The 24788-nt window shown below is 46.0% G+C and overlaps 1 protein-coding gene and 1 long non-coding RNA gene across 2 annotated transcripts; one reads left to right on the top strand and one right to left on the bottom strand.

Moving 5' to 3' along the window:
• Nucleotides 1–258: 258 nt before the first annotated feature.
• Nucleotides 259–2076, top strand: LOC135817033 (uncharacterized). The gene is made up of 2 exons (XM_065330135.1): nucleotides 259–990; nucleotides 2041–2076. Exons 1-2 carry the CDS (start codon nucleotides 259–261, stop codon nucleotides 2074–2076), a joined length of 768 nt encoding a protein of 255 aa, XP_065186207.1.
• Nucleotides 2077–3298: 1222 nt separating this feature from the next.
• On the bottom strand, nucleotides 3299–14723 carry LOC135816743 (uncharacterized). The gene is made up of 3 exons (XR_010553483.1): nucleotides 14459–14723; nucleotides 4978–5292; nucleotides 3299–3340 (listed from the first exon to the last, which is right to left on the bottom strand). It is a non-coding gene; the product is annotated as an uncharacterized LOC135816743 (long non-coding RNA).
• Nucleotides 14724–24788: the final 10065 nt, after the last annotated feature.

Genomic DNA, 24788 nt, shown 5'->3' on the forward strand with positions numbered 1-24788 from the left:
AAGATTTCTCGCTGGCTGTGTAGAATGTTGCAACCCGTTTTAGAATTATACAGTCGGTATGTAGTTCGCGATAGTTTTCAATTTGTCGATATTCTGCGCGACCACTCCTTCCCCAATACCTATGTTATGTGCTCTTACGATGTTGTTAGTCTGTTCACAAATGTCCCTTTGGATAAAGTCATTGATATTTGCTGCGAAACGCTATATCATCGCTCACTATGTCCGCCTGGCGAGTTACGTGAAGATTCGTTCCGCGAAATGATCCGCTTGGTAACGTCAGGTGTGGAGTTTTCCTTTGATGGTGTCATGTATCGACAGATTGATGGTGTTGCTATGGGTTCGCCCCTTGGTCCTGTTTTGGCAAATATATTTGTTGGTTATTACGAATGTCAGATTCCGGTTAGTTTGATGCCCCCATTGTATGTGAGATTTGTCGATGATTCTTTCTCGTATTTTCAGTCTGAGGCTCAGTGCCTCCAATTTCGTGATCTGCTGAGGAAGGTTGTTGATGGTATGTTGGATTTCACGTGTGAATTTGAGGAGTCAGATCGTCTACCTTTTCTTGATGTGCTCGTTGAGAAGTCAATTGATGGTGGTGTTGTCACGTCGGTCTATCGCAAGCCTACGTTCACTGGCTTGTACATTGTTTGGGATTCGTTTTGCGCGACACTGTATAAGATCAATTTGTTGCGTAATTTCGTGGATCGTGCACGTCGCCTTTGTTCGTCTTCAAGGTTGGAGCAGGAGTTGGAGAAGTTACGTGCGCTTTTTCGTCTCAATGGATACCCCGAGTCTGTTATTGTGAAGTATGTAACTGAGACCAGTCCAAAGAAGAATGCTGAAGTTTCCACTAATCCAGTATACCTATGTTTACCGTGGAAGGGCGAGTCAGTATCACGTATGGTTCAGCGTCGGGTTAAGTCTGCCGTGGAGTCCAATTACCATAATGTTCATATTCGCTTCATCTACTCCACGGTGCGTGCGTTCACGGTGAGGAAGGACGTCCTACCTACAGGCCAATTATCCAAGTTGATTTATCACTTCGAGTGTCGGCAATGTGAGAGCCGATATGTAGGTAGGACTCTTCAACATCTGGACGCACGCATCCGACAACACGCACCGCTACACCTTATTCCACAACACGCACGATCCACTCGACCACGGAGGGGACGTCCAGCAAAGAATCATCCTGGTACAAGATGGTCCAACGCAGCGGCATCAACACCAAGGAACGTCACCTCACAATTAACTAGACCACCAGAAAAACAACCGGACAAGACACCTACGTGCGTGGCAGTGACAGGAACCGCATCAACCAGAAGAATAACAAGATCGGCAACGGCGGCGATGGCAGCGACTAAAGCACAGACAGAGGCAACGGCTAGGGTCCACTCGACTAGCCATGTGAAATCGGATGTGTCCACCGCACATGCTGATTGTTCTGATGTTAGTTCTGATAAGTATGAGTCGTCCATTGCTAGTCATTTGTTTGAGCATCCTGATTGTCGTGCTGTGTATTCGGATGATTGTTTTTCGATTGTGTCACGTGTACGCAGTGCTAGATTGCTGAATGTTTTGGAAGCTGTATACATCCACACAAGGAAACCCAACCTTTGCAAGCAGAAACAAATCAAATTCACACTTAGGCTGTTAGGTAGGTCGTCAAAACCTCGTTAGTTACATGTATGTCCAGTGGTTGTCTCTTGTTGTCGCACTACATGTCGCGCTTATTGAGTTTTCTCGCATTTGCACCTTTGTGTCATTATTGCAATTTTCGCTGTTTACTTTAGCTATCTTCTTTCTTTCTTTCTTTCTTTCTTTTTGCGCTGTTTTACCACCTTCTTACTGTATTTAATCCACTGTTCCTGTTCCTTTTCCCTTGCCTGTATTTCACCTGATGAGAAGGCTTGAAAGTATACTTGTGAAGACAAAAACTTTCAAGATGTTTGTAATGAGCCTGAAGTGTGTCCTTTTTATGAGTATTATTGCCACAAGATTGGTATTTATATATGTCCGGCATGACACCTGTATATCAATTAGCGCCTGGAGCATAGGCGATGGAACAGCAACGACTAGGCTCGGATTGCGTTTCATCCCTCCAGAACTCACCAGGCAATCTCGTATTTCAGGAGTGATGTTACTAGCATGAAGATTACTACCAGAACCAGAAATTAAGCTCTTGCTTTACTTCTATATCAGCAATCTACTTCCTCCGTATACAAAAACTTCGTGACTTTTTTTGAAGGCCTCGCACAGCTCTGGAATTTTCCGTTTGATTTGGAATAACATCTGTGGCATTGTCTAAACTGTTTACAAGCTATATACAAAGAAAAACGCAACTCAGACGAAAGAGATTGAGCTTATTTAGAATCTTCGTCGCTGTCACCTGACGACGCTGACGCTGCATCGCCAACAGTCGCTGCTTCCGCTCGCATTTCGTTTAGATTCTTTTCAGCTGCAGTGATGATCCGACGAGGGACTTTGGCTACGTCCTCTTCATCTCCAGAGCTGTGTACGAATCGGTGTCAACTGCATTCAGTCGTTCTAACCCGCGACCTTCATTATGTCGTGAAACGAGTCGCTCAAGCACATCCACACGCTTCGCATTTTCTCGGCAGGATAATCCTCCCAGCATTCTACAACGGCTTCGAGGAGGTCCCTAGACGACGTTTGACTGGAGAGAGGCGAAGAAAGCCAGGTCGTCGATAATCCGATCCGGAGTCAGCGGTGGTTGCACGACGACTGAAATTTTTCATCTTGCCGTGCGAGAGGAACCGATTTATGTTCTCACGTTGCATATGGGGCCGCGCACCGCAAGTACGAGCCTGGCCAGTTTCATGGCAGGTAGTTTTGACTCGTGAGTTCCTGTCGGCAACGTCCTCACACGCATGGCTTCCGTGGAGAATCTGTTCGGGATCAACCAAACCTACCTCAACAATGAATGTGGGTGTCGATGACAGCCTTTGGCGCGGTTCGTTGAGCAGGTTCTTGCTCAAAAACACCGTTGAAAAAAAGCCACGAAGTTTTTGTATACGGAGGAAGTATGACTTGCAGATAGAACCCACTGTCACTATCCAAGGTGTTGCACACAATTTGCCTGATACATTCTTCACCGAATGCCTCAGTGTACTGTGAACTGCCTAGATCTTGCTTTCAATCTGTTTATGTTAGTATGGACTTTGACCTGGTGATTATACACACTATGTAGGAGTACAACATTCTAAAGTGATGCACTGTGGATGAGGTGTGAGCGCAAGGGGGAATTCCCTAACCTTGAACCCTATCGTTGCATGACCTGGTGATGTTGAGACAGCAGTGAGGCCTTGGGGCGCCGCAGACCCTGCAAGTTAGGGATAAAAATTCAGGAAACACAGAAACACAGTAGGTCTCTCTCTGACACTGTCCACTTTTTCCAGCGCATAGTTTTGGCAACAAAGCCATGGCAGTCTGTCAGGTATACTGGGTCTGCAGCACAGGGATGACCATGTTGTCTCGCCAGTACCATTGGCTGTCTCTGCACTCTCCTGCTTCATTCCCATCCATCATGAAAATGGGAACGACTGTGTTGATTGCCTGATAATTCACTATCATGCAAACTTCCAAAACCAAAAGCTGGTTAAGGGCATGTCCTACTTTGAAGTACATTAAAAGTGGTCAACAAGATCTGAAGGGATTGCTCAGAAAATCTCACTCAATACTAGATCACTAAATTAATATTGGTACACCGTATGCTTTTCTTCATCGTTGTACTTTTGTTGTACTGTTTCACCCTAAGGATGAGTTATTCCCAGCAATTTGGCGACTCGGTATTGAATGGCAAAGAGCCCAATATGTGATTGAGCGTTCAGAATAATGAATGTTAAAGTGGCAGGAATATAGTTTGGGGATCCTTTAAAAGGGTCGGGATCCTCTTAAAAGGGTTGTGTGGTTGACTTAAAGGGGAAGTTAAGGCAAAAATTAAAATTTCACCAGTTGTAGTCGTCGGGGTGCTGAGTCGAATGGTCGTGGTCCGAGGAAGCTGAGATGCTCCCTTCCTCCTTGAATCCCAATCGAACTCGCGCACTTCCACCGAAACTGGGTGACTGCGCCCTACTAGATGGGGATTTGTATGCAAAATGTCACTAAAAGCGCCATTTCGTTCTTATAAAAGCACGGATGACCGCGATTGACCCATATGTTGTAGTCTTTTGGACGCTGAGTCGACTGGTTTTGGTCTGAAAAGGCTGCGATGCAGCGTTCCTCCTTTATTCCCTATCGAACATGGTTGAACAAGTGGTCACGTGGTCCTGGGTGCCCAAATCACCTGGTCACCACGCCAGCAGGTGACAACTTTCACACCAAGGTTCAACTCGAGTTCAACTCGAGTGACAGGACTGCACCCAAAAAAGGTCAAACAGGCTAGTTAGTTGTACCCTGCAGGCACGGTGACCAGGTGACTGGTGTACGCAGGAGCACGTGACCGCTTGTTCAACCATGTTCGATTGGGAATAAAGGAGGAACGCCGCATCGCAGCCCTTTCGGACCAAAACCAGTCGACTCAGCGTCCAAAAGACTACAACATATGGGCCAATCGCGGTCATCCGTGCTTTTATAAGAACGAAATGGCGCTTTTAGTTACATTTTGCATACAAATCCCCATCTAGTAGGGCGCAGTCACCCAGTTTCGGTGGAAGTACGCGAGTTCGATTGGGATTCAAGTAGGAAGGGAGCGTCTCAGCTTCCTCGGACCAAGACCATTCGACTCAGCACCCCGAAGACTACAACTGGTGAAATTTTGATTTTTGCCTTAACTTCCCCTTTAAAACAAAGACAGGACAGATCCCACCAGCATTACGTTGACACTTACACTCACACATAGTCAAAAGTTGGACTGGATAGGAACAGCAGGAGAACTATGATTCTTCTATCTCTGAAGAAATGATCATGATTTAAATACTGAATGATTGACGCACGTTATAAAATGTAGTACGAACTTACGTGATTCGGGAGTCTCCAGTCTTAGTCTGGGACTTGGACCACTTGGACCAGCTGCATTTTCTGCATGATACCAGCAGGTATATTTGGTGGCTGGTTGGAGTCCAAAAAATGTGACAGTATTGAGTGGAACACTTTGAACAGTGTCCTTCACATAAGATCTGTACTCTGCATCTGGTTTACAAATGACTTTGTAACTTTTGACGGGTAGATTTCCTTTGTGTGACGGTGATTGAAGATTAAGAGTGACCGAAGTTGCTCTTAGTGAATTCTGGACGATCCGTGCCGGTCTAGGGGAAATAAGAAACCTGGGAATATCTGTCAATGAAAGAAATAATCAAGAAGAGTGTTTCATTGGCAGAGGAGCGCTCAATGCCCATAGAAGGCAGGTCATGTGTTTTGGAGTTACAGGTATTTCCAATGTGAAGAAGAGGTTGGTGCGACTTCGGCGATAGTAGGGGAAGAATTCAAGTCAGCAGGAAAACCGCGAGCTCCCATATATGGAGCAACACACTCTTCCCCTACTATCACCAAAGTCACACCAACCTCTTCTTCACATTATTGTCCCCAGCGCGGGCTTGCAAATTAGATGGTTTGGAGGCAACAACGTTGTGAATGGCCAACGGTCCTCAGCGCTTGTTCATCACCTCCATGAGCGACACTGACTCACGCGGCTATATGGTGTTCACGTGGTGTTTGTCGCTCTGGAAATGGAGTGTCTCTGCAAGTTTGTATCCCGATGTTTGTGCCTGGAAAGCACTATATAAGTGGTGCTCTTCAGGCACAATCTTCCTCAGCCTACTCAAGCTCAATTAATGAGGGGTGAATTCCTTGAAACACTGTGTATAGAGCAGGGAGTGGTGCTTTCTTGCAGGTTTGCCGAGTGGACGGTTCCATGGACTTCTCGTGTGCTCTGGACTGATGGCAGTTGTAAGTCAGTCAAGTGAGAATTCAAGTCGGCAGGAAAACCGCGAGCTCCCATGTAGGGATCAACACAGGCATTTCCAAGGTACTGATCAACCAGATGAACGAGGTATGAGTGTACTAACATTTCCTTTTATTCACTTCAAGCAGTAGTAAATAAAAGGGGTTTGTCAACTGGCAACTGGCAACCAGGTCTATTGAGTTGCTATTCACTCTTGGCGCATGCCCTGGATTAAAGGGGAACTGAAGGCTAAAATCGAACTTTCCCCAGTTGTAGTCTTCGGGGTGCTGAGTCGAATGGTCGTGGTCCGAGGAAGCTGAGACGCTCCCTTCCTCCTTTAATCCCGATCGAACTCGCGCACTTCCACCGAAACTGGGTGACTGCGCCCTACTAGATGGGGATTTGTATGCAAAATGTCACTAAAAGCCCCATTTCGTTCTTATAAAAGCACAGATGACCACGATTGGCCCATATGTTGTAGTCTTTTGGACGCTCAGTCCACTGGTTTTGGTCCGATAAGGCTGCGATGCAGCGTTCCTCCTATATTATTCCAAATCGAACATGGTTGAACAAGCGGTCACCTGCTCCTTCGTACACCAGTCACCTGGTCACCGTGCCTGCAGGGTACAACTAACTAGCCTGTTTGACCTTTTTTGGGTGCAGTCCTGTCACTCGAGTTGAACTCGAGTTGAACCTTGGTGTGAAAGTTGTCACCTGCTGGCGTGGTGACCAGGTGATTTGGGCACCCAGGAGCACGTGACCGCTTGTTCAACCATGTTCGACTGGGAATAAAGGAGGAACGCTGCATCCCAGCCTTTTCGCTCGAATGAGACCTGAAGCGGCATCGAGTTGATGTTTGTGCAGTCCAAGAAACAAACATTTGTGAAGCAAACTGTTCCGTGTTACCGCTGGGGTACCGGCTCAGAACGTTCGCTCAGGACCATGGATATCAGCGAGGAGTAGGCATTGTCGTCGCTCCTCGTCTGGACCCGTTCCTGTCAAGATACTGGAGCTTAGGTGAGAGAATTGGTGTTGCGGAATTTGTTTTCACTAGCTACAAAAATAATAGAAAATGTAAACCAACTCACAACACGGTACGTGTCATAAGTGCATACGGCCCTACCGCTGTTTCCTGTGAAGAGAACCCATCGCTGAGAGAGGAGTTTTACAGCGCCTTGTCGACTGTATGGAAAGATACAACGAGAAGCGGAGTTCTATGCTTCATCGCTGGAGACTTCAACAGCAAAGTTGGAATTCGTACGGGAGCTGATGAAAGTAAATGGCTAGGCTCCTTCAGCAGAGGCACCAGAAATGATAACACCTGTTAGAATGGTCAATTGAAAATGATGCCTTCTTGGCCAATACAGCTTTTCAACGCCGCCAGAGCCACCGCACTACATGGACGGGTTGGCGGTGCCCCGGGAGTGGAGAAGTTGGCCCACAACCTGTCTACAACCAGATCGATTTTGTTCTTTGCCGTACGCAACACAAGCCACTGCTGTGTAATGCACGTAGCTATTTTTGCTGTGAGTCACTAACGGACCACAGAATAGTCATTGCCACGCTGCAGCTTCGTGCGTTATTTACAATCTGGCGGAATGGAAACCAGACAATTCAGCGTAGCTTCAACACCTCGATGTTTACTCAGAACCCCCAGGTCTGTAGTCAATTGCAGGAGGAGGTAGACAAAGCACTGGCAACGCAGCAAACACAGCAGGGAACTGGTTCAGCTGTGGCACGTTTCAGAGGTGTGAGGGACGCACTGGAGCCGGCTGCAGGAAAAACAGTTGGATATAAAAAGAGAGCCGAATGTAGCCGAAAAGCCCATGATCCTGGCATAGCCCTTCTATCAGCCCAACAAAAAGAACTGCGGATAAAAAATCGACTCGACAAAATGCCCAGACGGGAGGAAATCACTGAAACGCGATCGGAATCAGATATTACACCAGATACGAGATATCGCCCGGAACAACTCTGAAGCCCGCCTGGACTCCTTCGCTCAAGAAGTAGAGAAGCTGAAAAACAATGCAAGGGTCTTTCAAGCAGCCACTTTGCTGCGGCGGCAGTCTCCCGTGCCATTGGTTGTTCATGATGCCCTTGGATGGATAATCGCCAACGATAAAGAAGCGGCAGAGAAGGTAGCTAACCACTTCAGGCAGCAGTTTCGGGATCCATCTGCGGTAGATGATATTCTGAGACCGCTGGGCTCGAAGTATCTTGAAGATAGGATCAGTGCTGCGGAGGTTGCCCTAGAAATTAGATTACTCAAATCGCAGAGGGCAGCTGGGCCAGATGGCATCCCCGAGGAACTGTTCAAGCATGCTGGTGAGAGGGTCGCACATGAGATCGCTGCCATTCTAAACCAATGTTTTGCGGATGGCAGTGGAATGGATCGTGGATGTGAAACACTAATCCCGTTCCCGCAACCAGGGAAATCCAGAGGGCCGCTAACCAGTATCAGGCCAACAATACTCTTGAACTCTATACGCAAATGCCTGTCAACAATCACACTTCGCAGGATTATGCCAAAGATGGACTCCTTCCTATCTCCAACCCAGAGCGCTTCCCGTCCGGGTCGGAGTACCGTGGATATTGTCTGGTGTGGCCGGTGGCTGGCAGCCAAGGCTGAACGATTCAAGTGGCAATGTACGGTCCTCGGAATGGATATGAGCAAGGCGTTTGACACAGTGCAGCGGGGAAGATTGGTGGAGGTAATGAAACAAAATAATAGTTAACACAGATGAGGTACGAATGGTGGAGATGTTGTTGCACAACACAAGTCTAAGAGTGAAGATAAAGAATGCGCTCTCGGCAGAATTTCCAACATCAATAGGCATCCCGCAAGGAGATAGTTTGTCGCCGGTGCTATTCACTTGTCATCTCGAAGCGACAATGCGCTGCCTGCGTCCCAGGATATTGCCAAGACCTGCCAAGACCTGCCATACTGAATATTGGAGGGACAGCCTGCACGACTGTCAATATGTCCATACCTTGCGAAACGGCATACATGGACGACGTTAACCTGTACTCCACGGACCGTCAACATTTAGCATGCGCACTAACAGAGGCAGAGGTAGTGGTCAAAGAGGGGAACCTCAACATCAACCCTACCAACACCGAGTGGACCCATCTATACCAAGAAGAGGATGTTGCAAGAAGAGGTGAGGAACGATGGAGGTCCACCCGGTTGCTTGGTTCACTGTACAGAGTACCAGAAGACCTCAAACGCTGGCGCCAGCAAGCCGCAGCTGCCTTCAACACACTTGTCAACCTGTGGATGCGGAGACAAGTTATCTCTGAAGCAACCCACCTGAGGTTGTTTGATGCATTTGTGCTATCTATTTTGACCTACAACTGTGGCGTGTGGATGCTTTCATCCCGGGATGCTACAGCAATGGATACGTTCCACAGAAAGCAGCCCCGCCGTCTTTTAGGGATATCTTACCCGGAAACTATCTCCAACACAGACCTATATACCCGCTGCAATGCCGAGCCAATACCCGTACTAAGCCGAAGCGCACGGTGGAAACTGTTTGGTCATATTCTACGCCTCCCTGAAGCAACTCCAGCACAGGTGAGCATGACAGCGTATTTCCAGTGACAGAATCGGGGCTGGCTCGGACGCCCGCGCATCACCCTGCCAGTGGTGATAGACAACGAATTAGCCAAGGCAACGTCCATGCGTCTCCGGAGTCTGAAGGACCTGGAGACACTGCGATTGGTGGCTCGGAACAGGCAATCATTTAACGATAAAATCGCACAGGTCACATTGTAGAGTGCAGATCACCTAGTGCTTTCAACAATAATTGATCCAGCGCACGCAAAAAGGGTGCTTAGGTCACTGCACACTGAACTGAGAAAAACGCGTTTGAAGTTGCACTTCAAATTTTCACGACTTCGATCAACTTCCGCAGATTTCAAGCGGGCTTACACTAGTAAGCTGGCGATTCCGTGTGATTTCGTTTAGCTTCCGCGATAGCCATCACAATCAGCTGTCATGTACTTTTCACAAATCAAAAATCGGCCCACGCATCGTCGTGCAACATTGATTTTCACGGACGGGTGCATGCTCTCGATCAGCGCTTGTTCATCGCACCTTGAAGTTAGTTTGAGTTTGATTCTCCTTCGATGCGCTGCAAGCCTTGTCTTCAACATGGCCAGTCGTCGTTGGTTCACGGTGGATGAGACACTAGCTGCTGTACTTGCTGGTGACGGTGAAGAATTTACTGGCGCTGCTGCTGATGTCGGCAGCAGCGGCTATGATCACGGTTCGCCAGGTGGCAACGAAGAGTTTTGCGATGCTGATGAGGGAGAGGATGATGGCGAGAATTTTGAGCTCTTCCTGGACAGAGCTGACAACTTGACAGGTTAAGCTGCTGATTTTCTGGACCTGAACCTGGATGCTGAAGAAGCTGTTGTTGAAGAGGCACAGCAAGGAGATGCTCAGCCTCAAGCCGCTGCTGCAGCTGCTGTAAAAGATGGTTGCAAACAGAATTGTTTGGAGAAATTTAGTGCTGCTGACATTCAAGCGTCCATTCTTTCGATGCAAGAGCTTGAGACACCGGCGAGCGATATTTTTTCATTCTTGGGCTTTTGTCGTCCTCTGCGCAGCACACTGCCCACACTGACCAGCCTGGGAAGAGGAAAAGACGAAAATTTGTGTACTCGTTTCAAAGTCTGCCGGTGTGCGTCACCGCGTTCCGTCATGTTTGTTTGTTTGTTTAGCTTTATTTTACTTCACCAGAAGCACAGGCAAAATCTGCCTTCTCACTGGGCGTATTGCCACATGTATTCAACATCGGCACAAAGCGCATGGACAACTTTCGCAAGCACTTTTAGGAGCATGGTATAGAGCCCAGGACACATGGCAATACTCATCACTGTTCTCACAATGCCCTCCATTTCGCCGATGTAAAACGATGTGTGGAATTTATGTCAGTGTTCGCTCAGGACTTCGGTATACCACATCCAGCGCCGTTACGAAATCCGCCTCTATGTAGCTGATCAGTGGCAGGATGAAGTTTGCCCAGCACCACCACCACTGTGAACTTAGATTTTCTCTCTCAATTCATAGCCAGCAATCGCATGTCATCACGTACATTGAAAATCAACATAATTTTGCGAATCGATATTTTTTTCAGGATCACTTTTCAACGAGGACGAAGCAAAGTCGGCCGAACGAAGCCTAGAGGAAGAAAATCACCCTCTCCACTTCACCATCACGATACTGACATAGATACGAGATGAAACAACTAAAAAACCCACAAGAAAACTGTACGACCATCATCGCGCTGACTTTGGTCTGACTTTGGCCTGAGAATTTCTATCACGATCAAAAATGTACGAGGAGCACTCAAAAATCAGCCACAGACGTACCTTTATCGCTCTCTACTCCTTTTTCAAGACACAAAAGTCGACTCTCCACTTTCAAACCAGGAACCAGACATACCAGTGGTCCTTTTCAGCTGCTCCACGAGCGCAGGAAATGTTCACCAAGGGGCGCAGAGCAGCATCCATTCCAGAAAAAGAGCTAAAATACGAGTGAGACTGCATGCCTGAGTACATGAGTACATGTATGAGTACATGCAGAAAATAGTCAATTTCAGCGTTTCTGCTCCAAACAGCAACTAGCTTCGACTAGAAACAAAGATTACACCAAAGGATCAAACAACAACCATTTTCTGCAGTTTTTTTGCAGATGGCTTCCTTGTGCTTGGCCCAGCACGCCAAAAATCACACCTCGGAGGAGTACAAAAATTACAACTCTCAGATGTCCTCGATTGCTGGCCATGAATCAGATTTGATCTCTGAAATTTAATCTCCCTTTTTCTCTTTATACTACATATAATTTACTGACTGTGTACCACCACTGCATGTGACTGCATGTGTATCATGCATTGCTGGATTTGCCTTTTGCAGCTCATTGATATTCTGGCCGGGACTAGCAGGTCCTCACTAATGATGTCGTAAACACCACCAATTGTGTGAAGTGTTGGTCTAGAGATGTTTCTTACCTGATGCTTACATGGCTCTCTTTGGTGCTAGATGGCAAACTATGACAAAATACTGTCCAGAATGCTTCTCCGTTACATCTGTTGCAACTAGCAATCCTGGCGATCGCCCGGGGAATTTGCCGTCTTACCGTATGCGCGCTCGAGAGCTGGCTGGAAAAACTCACTGTGAACTCGAAGAAATAATCCGCGTGAAAGCATGAAAACTGACAACTAACTCAAGTCGGTTAATGTACGTCTGGTTTACAATAACGAGTTCTTCCTTGTATCGATAGAGAGGACATGTCGAATGTGTGGTAAATGTTGACAAGCGGGATGGGTCCCAATTCGTTTCGTGCCCAAAATTTCTTTGAGCTGCGATGGAATTATTTACTCTCACGATGTGACGAAAACGACATCGACACAGACTCATTTCCAAGGCCATGACTTGGCAAAGCTATCCGTGTGACTTCGACGACATTTTGAGAAGAGCAGACGGCTGTGAAAGCTGATAGAAGACGGCGATGACTCCTAAATTCAAATAAATTGGCGATCTTGAAATACTACTTGTAAAATAATTCTCAAAAAACAAATCGATCGATCGATGTGCCATTGTATTCAACAACACGTAGCTACAGCGCAATGACTTCCGTGTTCGCTCACACGGTTTCAGTGTTGGTGTGTTCACATGGCGTGAACCAGTCAAGTGTCAGTAAGTAATTATTAGTTCGGCAGGAAACGCAAGCTCCAACAACAATACAAGTCGCAGCCAACTTTCTTGGCTTGTATTTTTGTACATCTACCAGCGTGATCACCAAAATGAAAAATAGTTTGACTTGAAGATATAACTCGGATGGTGAGCCAATTAAATAATAGTGAAAAGAAGAAGGACAAAATGTTACGAGTTATGACTAACTGTCCACCAACGTAACCAGATCTTATAACTCATAACATTTTGTCCTTCTTTTTTTCACGACTTGAAGATAGTTTGGGATATGAACTCACAACTTCATGGTCAGCAGACAGCATTCATAACCACAAGGCAAAAAAGGAAAGGATAAATCGTGCGTTTGGATAAAAAAAATCGATACTGGCTTCCAGGGCAAATTGTAAACCATGGGAAAAGGCCGGAAACCTGGCCGAAATTCTTACTCCTTAACGGCTAGTCCAATTGTTCTGAAACCTTCACAGAACAATTTGCCGTGTCCTAACAAGCCATTCTATGTACTTTGTTGTCCAAATTTCCAATATCTTCATACTTTTTAAGACCAAAACCTGATTGTAAATCTTTTTGAAATGGACTGTAAGTAAGTAAATTCGTATGTCTGGTGATGGTTTCGCCTGGAGAGCAGTATATAAGTGGTGCTTTTCAGGCACAATCTTCCTCAGCCTACTCAAGCTCAACTGATGAGGGGTGCATTCCCTGAAACACTGCGTATTGAGCAGGGAGCGGTGCTTTCTTTCAGCTTTGCCGAGCGGAAGGTGCGACGTGCTCCTCGTGTGGTCTGTAAGGAAGTCGTGAGTCAGTCAAGTGTCAAGCTCGGCAAGAAGCGTGCTCCTTGTTGGAGCAATCAACTTCATGACATTTCTATTAGTTCGAACAACATACATGACAACCTAGGTAAAAAAAAGCATAGCGAGGGCTCCTTGGCTTTTGAAGCCCTCTCGTTGCAAATGACGGCTAGAAACTGTCGCTAGGGAGCTCCCTGTGGCTGAAGGTCTTCTAAAACCCCAAGAATGCTGGCCAATTTCACCCAAGGGAAACTAATGTTATCATCAAAATTGGTCACAAGGTACCACTGAGACTGCGGTAAATTAACATGTTGCTTCCTCCCCCACAGAAAAAAGCAAGAGAGCTTGTAAGTTCAGGGACCTCGCCATGATTCTTTGCCTAGGTCAACATGCATGTTATTCGAACTGCTGGAAAGGTTTTTGCAATATAATGATAAAAATATAAATACCCCCACCCTCCCCATTTCTTTCCGTAACACAGGATAACCATGAATTACATGACATTGTATTTCTTGGCTTGGCCTAACATGGGATTCGAACTGCACTATCGCCCAGCATGCATTTCCCCGATACACTTCGCATACATACGCATGGTTCCAATTTGCTTCCCGTTATGATCTTGCAGTTGAAACCACTGTTTAATTATGGTGGCCAGCTGTCTTTTACAATGATAAAATAAATATCCGCCCCTCCCCATTTTTCTCTGAAAAAAATGGGTAGTCATGAAGTATATTCTTTGGCTTGGACTAAGATGGGATTCAAACCCACACTATCGCCCTGCATGCATTTCCCCGATACACTTCGCATCATACACGTTATTCCAAGCTGCTGCTCGTTATGATCTTGCAGTTGAAAGCCCTTGAATAAGGTGGTCAGCTATCTTTGATGGTACGGTACGGGGCGTATACGAGATAGTGCCAGGCATGCTGTCGTCAGCCACAAACAAATACCGAATTAAAGCTGTGTGGACCCTGGCTAGCGCCAGATGTTACTTAAGTAACGTCTTTTGCCTAGCTACTGGAGTACATGAAAAAACATTATTATTCTGAAAGTGTACCTTGTACTAGGATGGTCAGTTGTTTTGAAGCAGTTCCAAAGGGTGTTGATACTGTACAAGTATATATCCCTGAGTCGTCCACACTTAGGTAATCACCAAGCTTACGTGTCCAACCATTTGCATCATTATATGCTGGTAGTATTCTTCCATTCTTAGTCCATGTCATATTCAATGGTCCCGTGCCATTTGCTCTGCACACCAAGGCAATTGATCCAACCTGCCATGATGTTGACACGATAGTCATGGATCCACTGATGAAGGCAATGTATGGTTTTTCTATAACAAACGCAAACAGGGAGGAAGCAAGGAACCTTCACCACTACAGACTGTCCTCGTATAACAAGAACAATGGGCAGGTGTAGGGATAGGTGGGGTGGTAGAAGCGGGAATGTCACATGTGAAATAGCTAAAAGAAATTGACAAGGTGTGCTTGAACGAAAAGAAGTACAGAGAATAGCAGAGACAGAGAATAGCTGTTGAACTTAATTACAAAGAAATAGGGGCGTTTTAAACCAAAACACTGCCTTTGATTAAAGATTCACCACGAAAACTCGAACCAAGGACCTTCTTAAATATAATACACTCGGACGTCTCTTATCCGGGCACCTTGGGACCGGGCACTGCCCGTATCTCAGATTTGCCCGTATCTCAGGATAACTCAGCTACTATGTATCGTATCATTTGTGAAGAAGTTTATTTTGAACGTATTGCTCATGTTCAGGATACAAAAGGAACTGATTGATAAAAGTGTGTGAATTACATAGGTTGGCAATGAAAAATAAGCACTTCCACATACGGAAAAAAAGTTCAAAACCCCCAAATTCGAAGCATTTGTGCTATAGCCTATAGGACCTCAAGCTGAAGGTGCCCGGTAGAGAGACGTGCCCGTATCTGAGGCGTCCGGATAAGAGGCGTTTGAGTGTACTCATATTTTTCCTGAAGCAGTAATGAGAGAGCTTGGAAGCTCAGGGCCCTACGCTATGCTTTTTTTGCCTTGATGACCTAGGTAAAAAGAGCATAGGGATGTTATAAATTTTTGATTTCTCCTATTTTTTTCAAGACATAACCTGGGATTCGAACTCGCACTATCGCCCTGCGTGCATCCCCCGCTACACTTCACATGCATACTTATTCTTCCAAGTTCCTTCAAGTTATGATCTCGCATTTGAAAGCCCCAGTTGAATATTGTGGCCAGCTGTTTGTGGCCAGCCGTTTTGGATGGTACGGTATGGAACAGGTACGGTCAAGGGTAATACGACAACGACGTTACGTCTACCGCCTTGATGACCTAGACAAAAAAGCATAGGGATGTTATAAATGTCTCAATTCTCCTTCTTTTTTTTCAAGGCATACCGTATTTCCCCGTAAGTAAGTTCTCCTCAATGACTTAGTACCCCTATAAAAAATACACTTTCCACTGCCGAGGTTATCACCCCGAAAGACAGTTCCCCCGAAAGATAGTAAGTTCGTACCCGTCCTACATGAACAGACACCGTACAGTACATACATCATATGCACGGCCACTAGAGCTGCGCAGGCTTCCCACTGCGTGTCATTTACCCCCGATAAAAAAGTACTCCCCGAAAGATAGTACCACCCCCGAAAGTTAGTACTCATGTGGCTGCTAAGTTCGAAAGTTAGTACGTACTAACTTACGGGGAAATATGGTAACCTGGGATTCGAACCTGCACAATCGCCCTACATGAATTTCCCGAAACACTTCGCATTCATACTCATTCTTCCAAGTTGCTTCACGTTATAATCTTGCATTTGAAAGCCCTATTTGAATATTGTGGCCAGCTGTTTGTGGCCAGCTGTCTTTGATGGTACGGGACGGTACGGTACGGGACAGATATGGGATAGCGCCAGGCGTGACACAAACAAACAAACAAACAAACACCAAATTAAAGCTGTGTGGACCCTGGCTAGCGCCAGACGTTACTGAAGTAACGTCTTCTGCATACCTACGGGAATAAAACAGTAGTATTGCCAGTTTTGCATACAGAAATGATCCTCTTTAGCTGACTAGTAACATATGCATTACTCACTGGCAACGTGTAAAGTTAGAGTGTTCCTCTGATACAGTTTTTCTCCCTGCCGAAAGCTGCATTCATACGTTCCTATCATTGACTGAGTGATAGTTGTTGGCCAGTGGAGCTTTCTGGTGTATGTTATATCCTTTTCTGTTGATATCTGCCGATTGTCTTTATAATAGCGTTCAATCCTGAACAATGGATTCTCTTGAACAGGTGCGTTGTTGAAGTACCAGAAAGCTGTCGACGGGGGTGGGTCAATGGGCCCAATTGAACGAATTGTGCCACATATGATCAAACACGTCAAAGTAGGAAGACTTGCCGATGACGTGTCAGGCAAAATGTAAAAATCTCTTGGTCCTTGATAGTTAATATGACCAATCGGTTCACTTCTAAACCCAACATATCCAGTTTTACAGTCTGCAACAACAAACGCACACAATGTGAGCAAAAAACAATGATGACTTTCATAGAAACTATGTGGAAGTATTAACTGTCACGTTGCCGTGAAGTGGCACCAAATGCTAACGTACGGGCTGTATTGCATGATACTCGGCAACCGCTCTTACTGTTGCCTAGCAACGAGTTTCCAGCTTTCCTGGGCCCCCAAATAACTATCATTGTTGTGTGACTTTGCACATGACTGCATGGCGTCAGAGCAACTTTGGAAGAGTTCCAACGAGCTAGGAATCAGACGAAGCCCATGGTTGCCTCCGCTCGCCATCGGCCCTTTCTCGCAATTCAATTTTTGTATTCATTAATGGTGAACAAAGACAGAAAAGCACTATATGTACGGCCTGGACTACCATCATACAAAATGGCACTCATTGTAAGAAAAAGAATACAAGAGGATGTAGATTGATGGACTTAGGTGCTCATGCCCTCGCTCAGTATTATTTTCATCAGTCCTCACGGATATCACACCATTGTGACAATACAATCACCCTTCTACCCTTGTTTTTACTGCAGTCACTATGTAACCTTCACTGAACTCATAGTTTGAGCATATTTTCTGGTTTATTTTCCCATGTACACTATTCGATGTAAGTTCACTGATGACCGACGAAGAAAAAAAGAACGTTTATGAATTCTTCTTCAGTGGCGGGTTTAGGGGGTGGGGGCGCGCCCCCCCCCCCCCTCTCAAAAGTTTCGACCTAGGTTTCGAAAAATAAAAGGCATGGCGCCGGGGCTACCTAGACTAGGCTCGGGGCGCGCGCGGCCTGAAACGATCGTCCAAAAGCGGTTGCACGGTAGATCTATGGTGCTCGAGCTAGTGTTGATTGTACACACTACAGACTAAATTGTTAGATTGACAGCATGAAACAAGGTGGAGGATACTGTGTTTGAAAACAGTGACCTTACTACAACCTTCCGCGGTTGGCAAAGCCCCGATCCCTGCGGACCATTTGAACCATATGGGTATCGCACCCGGTTCAGTCTAATACTGGTTTACCAGTTTTGGATTATTTAACACTACAGACTAGTACAGTACAGTCTACAGAGTACGTACAGTGAGCATGCACAGCCACAGAAATACGGTGATCTGACTGTGTACTGTTGTACAATGTGATCCCTGCTGGGACGCGCTCGACGCGTCTTCAACGTTACGTACAAACATCGAAGAAAAGTCATCGATCAAATCAACCAAAACACAATTGGAATGCCGAGGGTTCAGGCAATCATCCTCGTTCGAATCGTGTTTTGGTTGACTCGAAGACTTTTCTCCGATGTCTCAATGACATGCCAAAAGGCCGAGCTCTAGCCAGCAGAGCCTGGAATTTTGTAAAGCGTTCCTGTGGCGGCGCAACTCCTGCTGCCGCTCCAACAGGAAACAGTGGGAGTGATGAAGTCGCTGTTATTTCAGTTGAACTTTCGGAGCGGACTGACAGTCACACTCCGCCAGACGTGGAAGAACCTGTTGTCAGCGAGCAGCCAGAACATGAAGAACAGTGCACAGTGACAAGTATCGCTGCCTATGTAAACTTGAGAGCGGTGAGAAATTGTTGGACTCGCACAAATAATTGCAGTTGATTCGCTCACATAACGGCAAATTTGAAGTTTACAATGTACATTGTTGCAGCATGTACAGAAATACTGCTCGTGGTTTGTGAGATTTACGACTTGTTGTTGTTGTTCTTTATTTTACTTCACCAAATGAACAGGCAGAGATACCTTCTCACCTGCCCATAGGACAGGTTCTCACAGAATGATGAAGGGATGATATGCAAGGGAAAACAAGAAATGATAATAATAATTATAAGACAGAAAGGACCAAAAGAAGAAAAGGACTAAAAGAAGAAAAGGAAAAATTTATATGAAGACAATTTCATGGAGTCAGAAATAGAAAGACAATAACTTCATGGAGTCAAAGAATAAAAAGACAATTTCATGGAGTCAGGAACACGTGGTTGATTTTATAGACATGCATGCACAAATGATTGATAGATGAGAAGGTTGGAATTTATGGCAGATAATGAAAGTTTAACGAGGATATTCACAAAGTAAGTATGTCAATGGCAGAAAGAGCTTTTCGGAAGGGACCAGGGACATGTATCACTCTAAAATCAGAGGGGAAAGCGTTCCAGAGAATGCTTCCCCAAAACATCATGGTCGATCGTCCCGCAGGCCCACGAAGAAAGGGAACTTGAAGCAAGTTCGACACTTGCCCCCGTGTGGTGCGCTGATCCTCCGGAACAGTCTCTGGGGCCGTTCTGGTGAATACCTGTTGAAGAAGGAGCTTCTTGACATCGGTTTTCAAAATCTGGTTGCGACTTATGCTCCAGTGCGGCCTATACTCCGTAAAATACGGTACAGTACTGTCGGGTACCGAAGAAGGGAGCGCCAAAAAACGACCAGGCTAGAATTTTACTAAGCACAGCATACCAATGTATGCACGGTGACTCAACTGTGCATAGACTGTAGTACATGAAAATAGGAATGGTCTAGGCTAGGAGACCCCCTCCCCCCCCCCCCCCCTCCCCCAGTTCTTCGACGACTGACATAACTTTATACATATACATGTACTTACTTTCATGCTGACTCTGCACTGCCAATATCATTCCCAGCAAGATTAACACTGAGAAGATATGTTGGGCAAAATGTTGACCATTGATGAATTTTGTGTACTGCATGAGAAAAATACAGATATACACACATACCACATGCCCAACACATGCGCTCACATGCCCAACACATGCGCTCACATAGACACACAGACATACATGCATGCAGACATGGACACACACACACACACACAAACACACACGCACACCAACAAACGTTACATGTTTTCAATGTTCTCCTTAGTTGTCTTCATTGCTGAGACAATTTTCTCTGACGAAAGTCTCACGAGAACAGATTAAAATCTTTTTCTTTCATGATACTGATATTATTGTACCCACGTATCCTTTAGCAATAAAGTAAGCAGCAGCACTTGGCCCTTAAAAATTCTGCGTCCACTTCACCACCACCTTTGGGTTCTGCGGCCGACAATGTTCATTCCCCACAACTTTGAGTATCAAGCACGTGCTTATTGACGCGCCATCTTGTTGCAAGAGTCAGTATAAAATAGGTGGTTCCTTTCTTTTGCGAGTCATTCAACATTCTACCTTTTCTGAAGAGGTCCCTGATGACTGAAACAGCTGTCAGAAGGAATTATAATATTTCCAACACTCCGAACCTCTTGTTGCTGTTATGGGGAATGAACGTGGGCGGCCGCAAAGCGCAAAGGTGGTGGTGGTGAAGTGGACGCAGAACTCACGCATCATTAGTATTATTATTATTATTATTATTATCATTATTATTACGCAGTTTTTTGCTTGAACATTACATATCCTGAAGAACATGTTGGCTCCATGCGTTGGAGCTCGCGTTTCCTGACAACTGACTTGATGCTTGACTGATTCACGACTTCGTCGGAAGCACACGAGAAGCCCGTCGAACTTTCAATTGGGCAAACTTGCAAGAAAGCACCACTGCCTGCTCAACACACAGAATCTCAACTGGTGCGGGGTAAATTTCCCGAGACACTATTTATTGAGCAGGGAGTGGTGCTTTCTTGCAGGTTTGCCGAGTGGAAAGTTCGAACGGGTTCTTGTGTGCTCCAGATTCATGCGTGGGTCAACCAAGTGTCATCCAAGTCAGTCGGCAGGAAGCGCTAGCTCCAGCGTATGGAGCAAACAGTTTCTTCACAAATTACTGCCGATGTCGCAACATCTTAGCTCCGTCCATATCCTGTTCGTTGTAAGTATGGTAGTTCATACCAAGGCCAAGTCAATTCCGACTGTTTGACTGAGGCAGTGTTAGACCTCTCGTTTCAAAACATTGGACACCGCAGGGACAATGGTCAGCTACTCCCCCTCATGGCCTTTCACTCCCCAACTGAAGTCAGGTACTCCATCACAGATTAGGGTGTGTCGCTAACATAATCATGATGAAAGAACAAAAAAGGACCGTTTGGGACATTCTGTGAATCCGTTGTTCACTGGGAGGCCATAATATAATTATACTGACGGTTTTTTAATTTAGAAATTTGGATACCATCAGTGGCGGGTTTAGGGGGGGGGGGAGCGGGGGGGGGGGGGGGCGCGCCCCCCCCCCCTCAAAAGTTTCGACCTAAGTTTCGAAAATAAAAGGCAGGGCGCTGGGGCTAGCTAGCAGAGCCTGGAATTTTTGTAAAGCGTTCCTGTGGCGGCGCAACTCCTGCTGCCGCGTGCCGCTGCAACAGGAAACAGTGGGAGTGATGAAGTCGCTGTTATTCCAGTTGAACTTTCGGAGCGGACTGACAGTCACACTCCGCCAGACGTGGAAGCACCTGTTGTCAGCGAGCAGCCAGAACATGAAGAACAGCCAGGGGCGGATCCAGGATTTTTCCAGGGGGGTTCAATTTTTTCCCACCTTACCCACAATGACGAAATGATGACATACATGTACAAAGATTGTATAACAAGTTCACATGTTTGCGTTATCGGGACAGCCCACATTACATGACTTGTATAATAATATTCTGACTGTATTATAGTATCTAGTTACAGTGATGGAGAGTTACTCTTAACTCGTTTCCATATGTCCTTTTCCTTTCTACTTTTATTATTGGCTCAATACCCGAGTTTCATATTATTATTATTATCAAATTTTTGATAGGGCAATCCCCACAGGCCTAAGGCCTTCTTACAGGGTACCCTAGAAATGAAAGTACAGAATTACGGAATAGGTGCAGTGAAGAGCATAAGCGGACTGCAGCGGGGAGTGCATTCTAACGGTCGGAACCGATGAAAGAAACTGAAAAGAGACCGAAACGAGTTTTAGCTTTTGGTAGAGTGACAGACGAAGATACCTGAGAGCGAGTGCAGGAATTGGTACGAGTAGAAGTAGAACGAAGGCAAAAGCAATCAGTAGGGAGAGTAGTAGTTAACTGATTCAGGACACGAAACACTGTACTGCATCCTGTGCTTGAACATGCCAGCTATACAAATGAAATTTCAGTACCCCTATTTTCAACACTCTGCAGCTAAAACATTATTGAAGACACGCAGCACAAGGAAGAAATTTTCAATTTCTTTGCCGCAGAATAGCTGATTGGTACTTTCTCCAGCAGCTCGTCTGCAATAATTGTCCGTAACATTGTACTCCGATCCGCCCAATGTTGACTCCACTGTACAGTAGGTTCCATAAGGCAGGCTACCTGCATCTTTTGTGTCTCATTCATAATTGTCCCCAGTTCGGAGAAACTTAGATTATTGGATGATGGGACGTTGAACTTGAAGGTGATTTTCAAAGTCTCGCTCTTTGTTTTACCTTCGACGCTAGTGGCTACACTTTTCTTTGGAGTGTCACCAAAATTCAATGGCAGCTGGTCTTGAGCCTGCCTCTTTTAGACGCTTCGACGAACTTTAGGACAGCTCAAAAAGCATGAGCCACGACGACAATTACAGCACTGCGCGGCCAGTACTTGAAACTTACTTTCGAAGTTTCTGCAGCAGCTCAACAAATACTTGCGCACCTCTTTCTCCGAAGCGAACGCGTAGCTAGCTGTACATTCAGTGCAGATCTACCTCTTTACTTGGTGTTATGATCTAAGTACAAGACAACAATTATGTACAACGTCATGATTGTAGACCTACAAAGCTGCATAGCTAGCGGACCGCTCTGGCCTGGGCCGACTGGGCCATAGCATGGGTCACACCCGAACTACGGTCAGAAAAAATCAAGGGGGTTCGTTCGAACCCCCCGAACCCCCCCCCCCCCCCCTGGATCCGCCCCTGAACAGCGCACAGTGACAAGTACCGCTGCCTATGTAAAGGATGCCTTGAGCGGTGAGAAATTGTTGGACTCGCATAACTTGCAGTTGATTCGCTCACATAACGGCAAATTTAAGTTTACAATGTACATTGTTGTTGCGTGTACAGAAATACTGCTCGTGGTGTGTGAGATTTACGGCTTCTTGACATCGGTTTTCAAAATGGCTGACCTGGGACAGTAGCATCAGTGGCGTGCACCGAGTCTTGAAAGGGGGGTTTCTAGAGTTGGTAATTTTTTCTGGAGACCCACTGTGTAAGTATGTATTTGTGCACATGCGCATCCCCCGAACATCCCGTCGGAGATAACGGCGAGGGCAGGGAGGCGAGGGCTAGGGAGGAGACTAGGGGGGGACTCAAGATCAGGGGTGCAGGGCACCAATGAACACTGGTGCTGATGAGATGCGAGGCTCGTCCGACTGCTATCATCAGATCATGCCGGCACAAACGCGTCTGAGAGGGCACCAGGTACAGGGGTAGAAAGGACAGAAATAAGAGTAATGAGGAATGGAGGGAGGGGACGATGTTACATGGAAATGTTGGTAGATCTACATGTACATGTATAACCGGCAGCAGGAAAAAACGGGTACGGGTTACCTTTTATATACATGTACCAGCACTTCAAAAAGTATTTGCAAAGACGGTGCAAATTTAAAATGTACTCATATGCACTGTACATGTTTGTCATATTGAACCCGTAAAAGTGTGATAGGCCTAGCCGCCCAGGCTACATGTATACACTACACTCTACAGTCTATAAGTATAAGTTACTATAACACTATGCTATGGTACTTCACTAGTCCACTCCATGCAGGCATGTTTGTTTCATCAAAACACTGCTTACATTCGACGTATCTTTCTTTCTGTTCTTATGACGAAGTTTTCGGCATGTATTGCCTTGGCAATGTTCCACATGATTTCAATAAAGAGTTATGGACCTTGCTTCGATGGAAGCTCGCGGGAGAAAAGCGAAGCCCCCGAGCCCTTGAGTCGCGGCCGGAGCTGCGCTTCGTTCTGAAGCAGCGCAAGTGGATCGTGGACGCACATTTTTACGTCTTCCAGTCGACAACGTTTTTGACGAACATCTCTGCTGCATGCGCACATGAGCGAGAACGAAAGGCTGTCATCTTGATTTGAGTCAACAGTTTGGAAGGAGATATCGTCAATCATAAGTTGAACTGACTTGCATCGCGCGTGCTTGACTCAAATTTCGAGACAAAACGGATTTCTTGAACAGCATCGCCAATCCAGGAGCGAACCAGAGCTAGAGATCGATCTCTCTGTGGCTACTCTCCACTGAAGAAAGAGAGAATATTGTATTTCGAACTGCATGCAAAGCAACTCTCTCTCACTTTGAAATAAGGACATAGTCACTGTACTGTAAACTGCCCGTCGATCGACGCGCATGCAGGATAACCAATCCAGTACGAGCGTAGGCACGCTTTTCCTTTGGCAAGATTGCCCGAAAAAAGGTGGTTTCCAGACACCAAAAAACTCATACGGTGCACGCGCCTGCAGCATGATCATGATGATTTCATCTACCCCCACCCCATCCCGCCTTGATCCCGGCCGCAACCCCCCCCCCCCCCCCCCCTCCCTCAGCCAAATCCTGAACACGCCACTGACCATGACTTTTTGTAGCTATAATGAACACAGATGGAGAGCCAAGGATTATTTTTGTCAAAAGTAAAAAGGACCAAGAAACTACAAGCTACACTATAATGGCCACTAACACCACCAGTTTAATATACAATGAGATCATGCGATGACATCGCACGACACTGTCCGACGGTACTGACGTTCTACAACTAACTGGCTAACAGCTCTAGCACATCTTTTTGTACTATGCCAAATTTTTAGGTATAAAGTGCACAGCTGCAGTACTTTTACTCTATAAATTTTAGTCCTTTATCTACTATTCATTCGTTATCTGCCTCTACTGAGGAGCTCTCAATGAGCGAAACAGCTGTCTGGAGGATATGCAATAGCTAACCAAGAAGG

Source organism: Sycon ciliatum, chromosome 5, assembly GCF_964019385.1.
Source record: "Sycon ciliatum chromosome 5, ocSycCili1.1, whole genome shotgun sequence".
In the NCBI taxonomy this organism is placed as follows: Eukaryota; Metazoa; Porifera; class Calcarea; order Leucosolenida; family Sycettidae; genus Sycon; species Sycon ciliatum.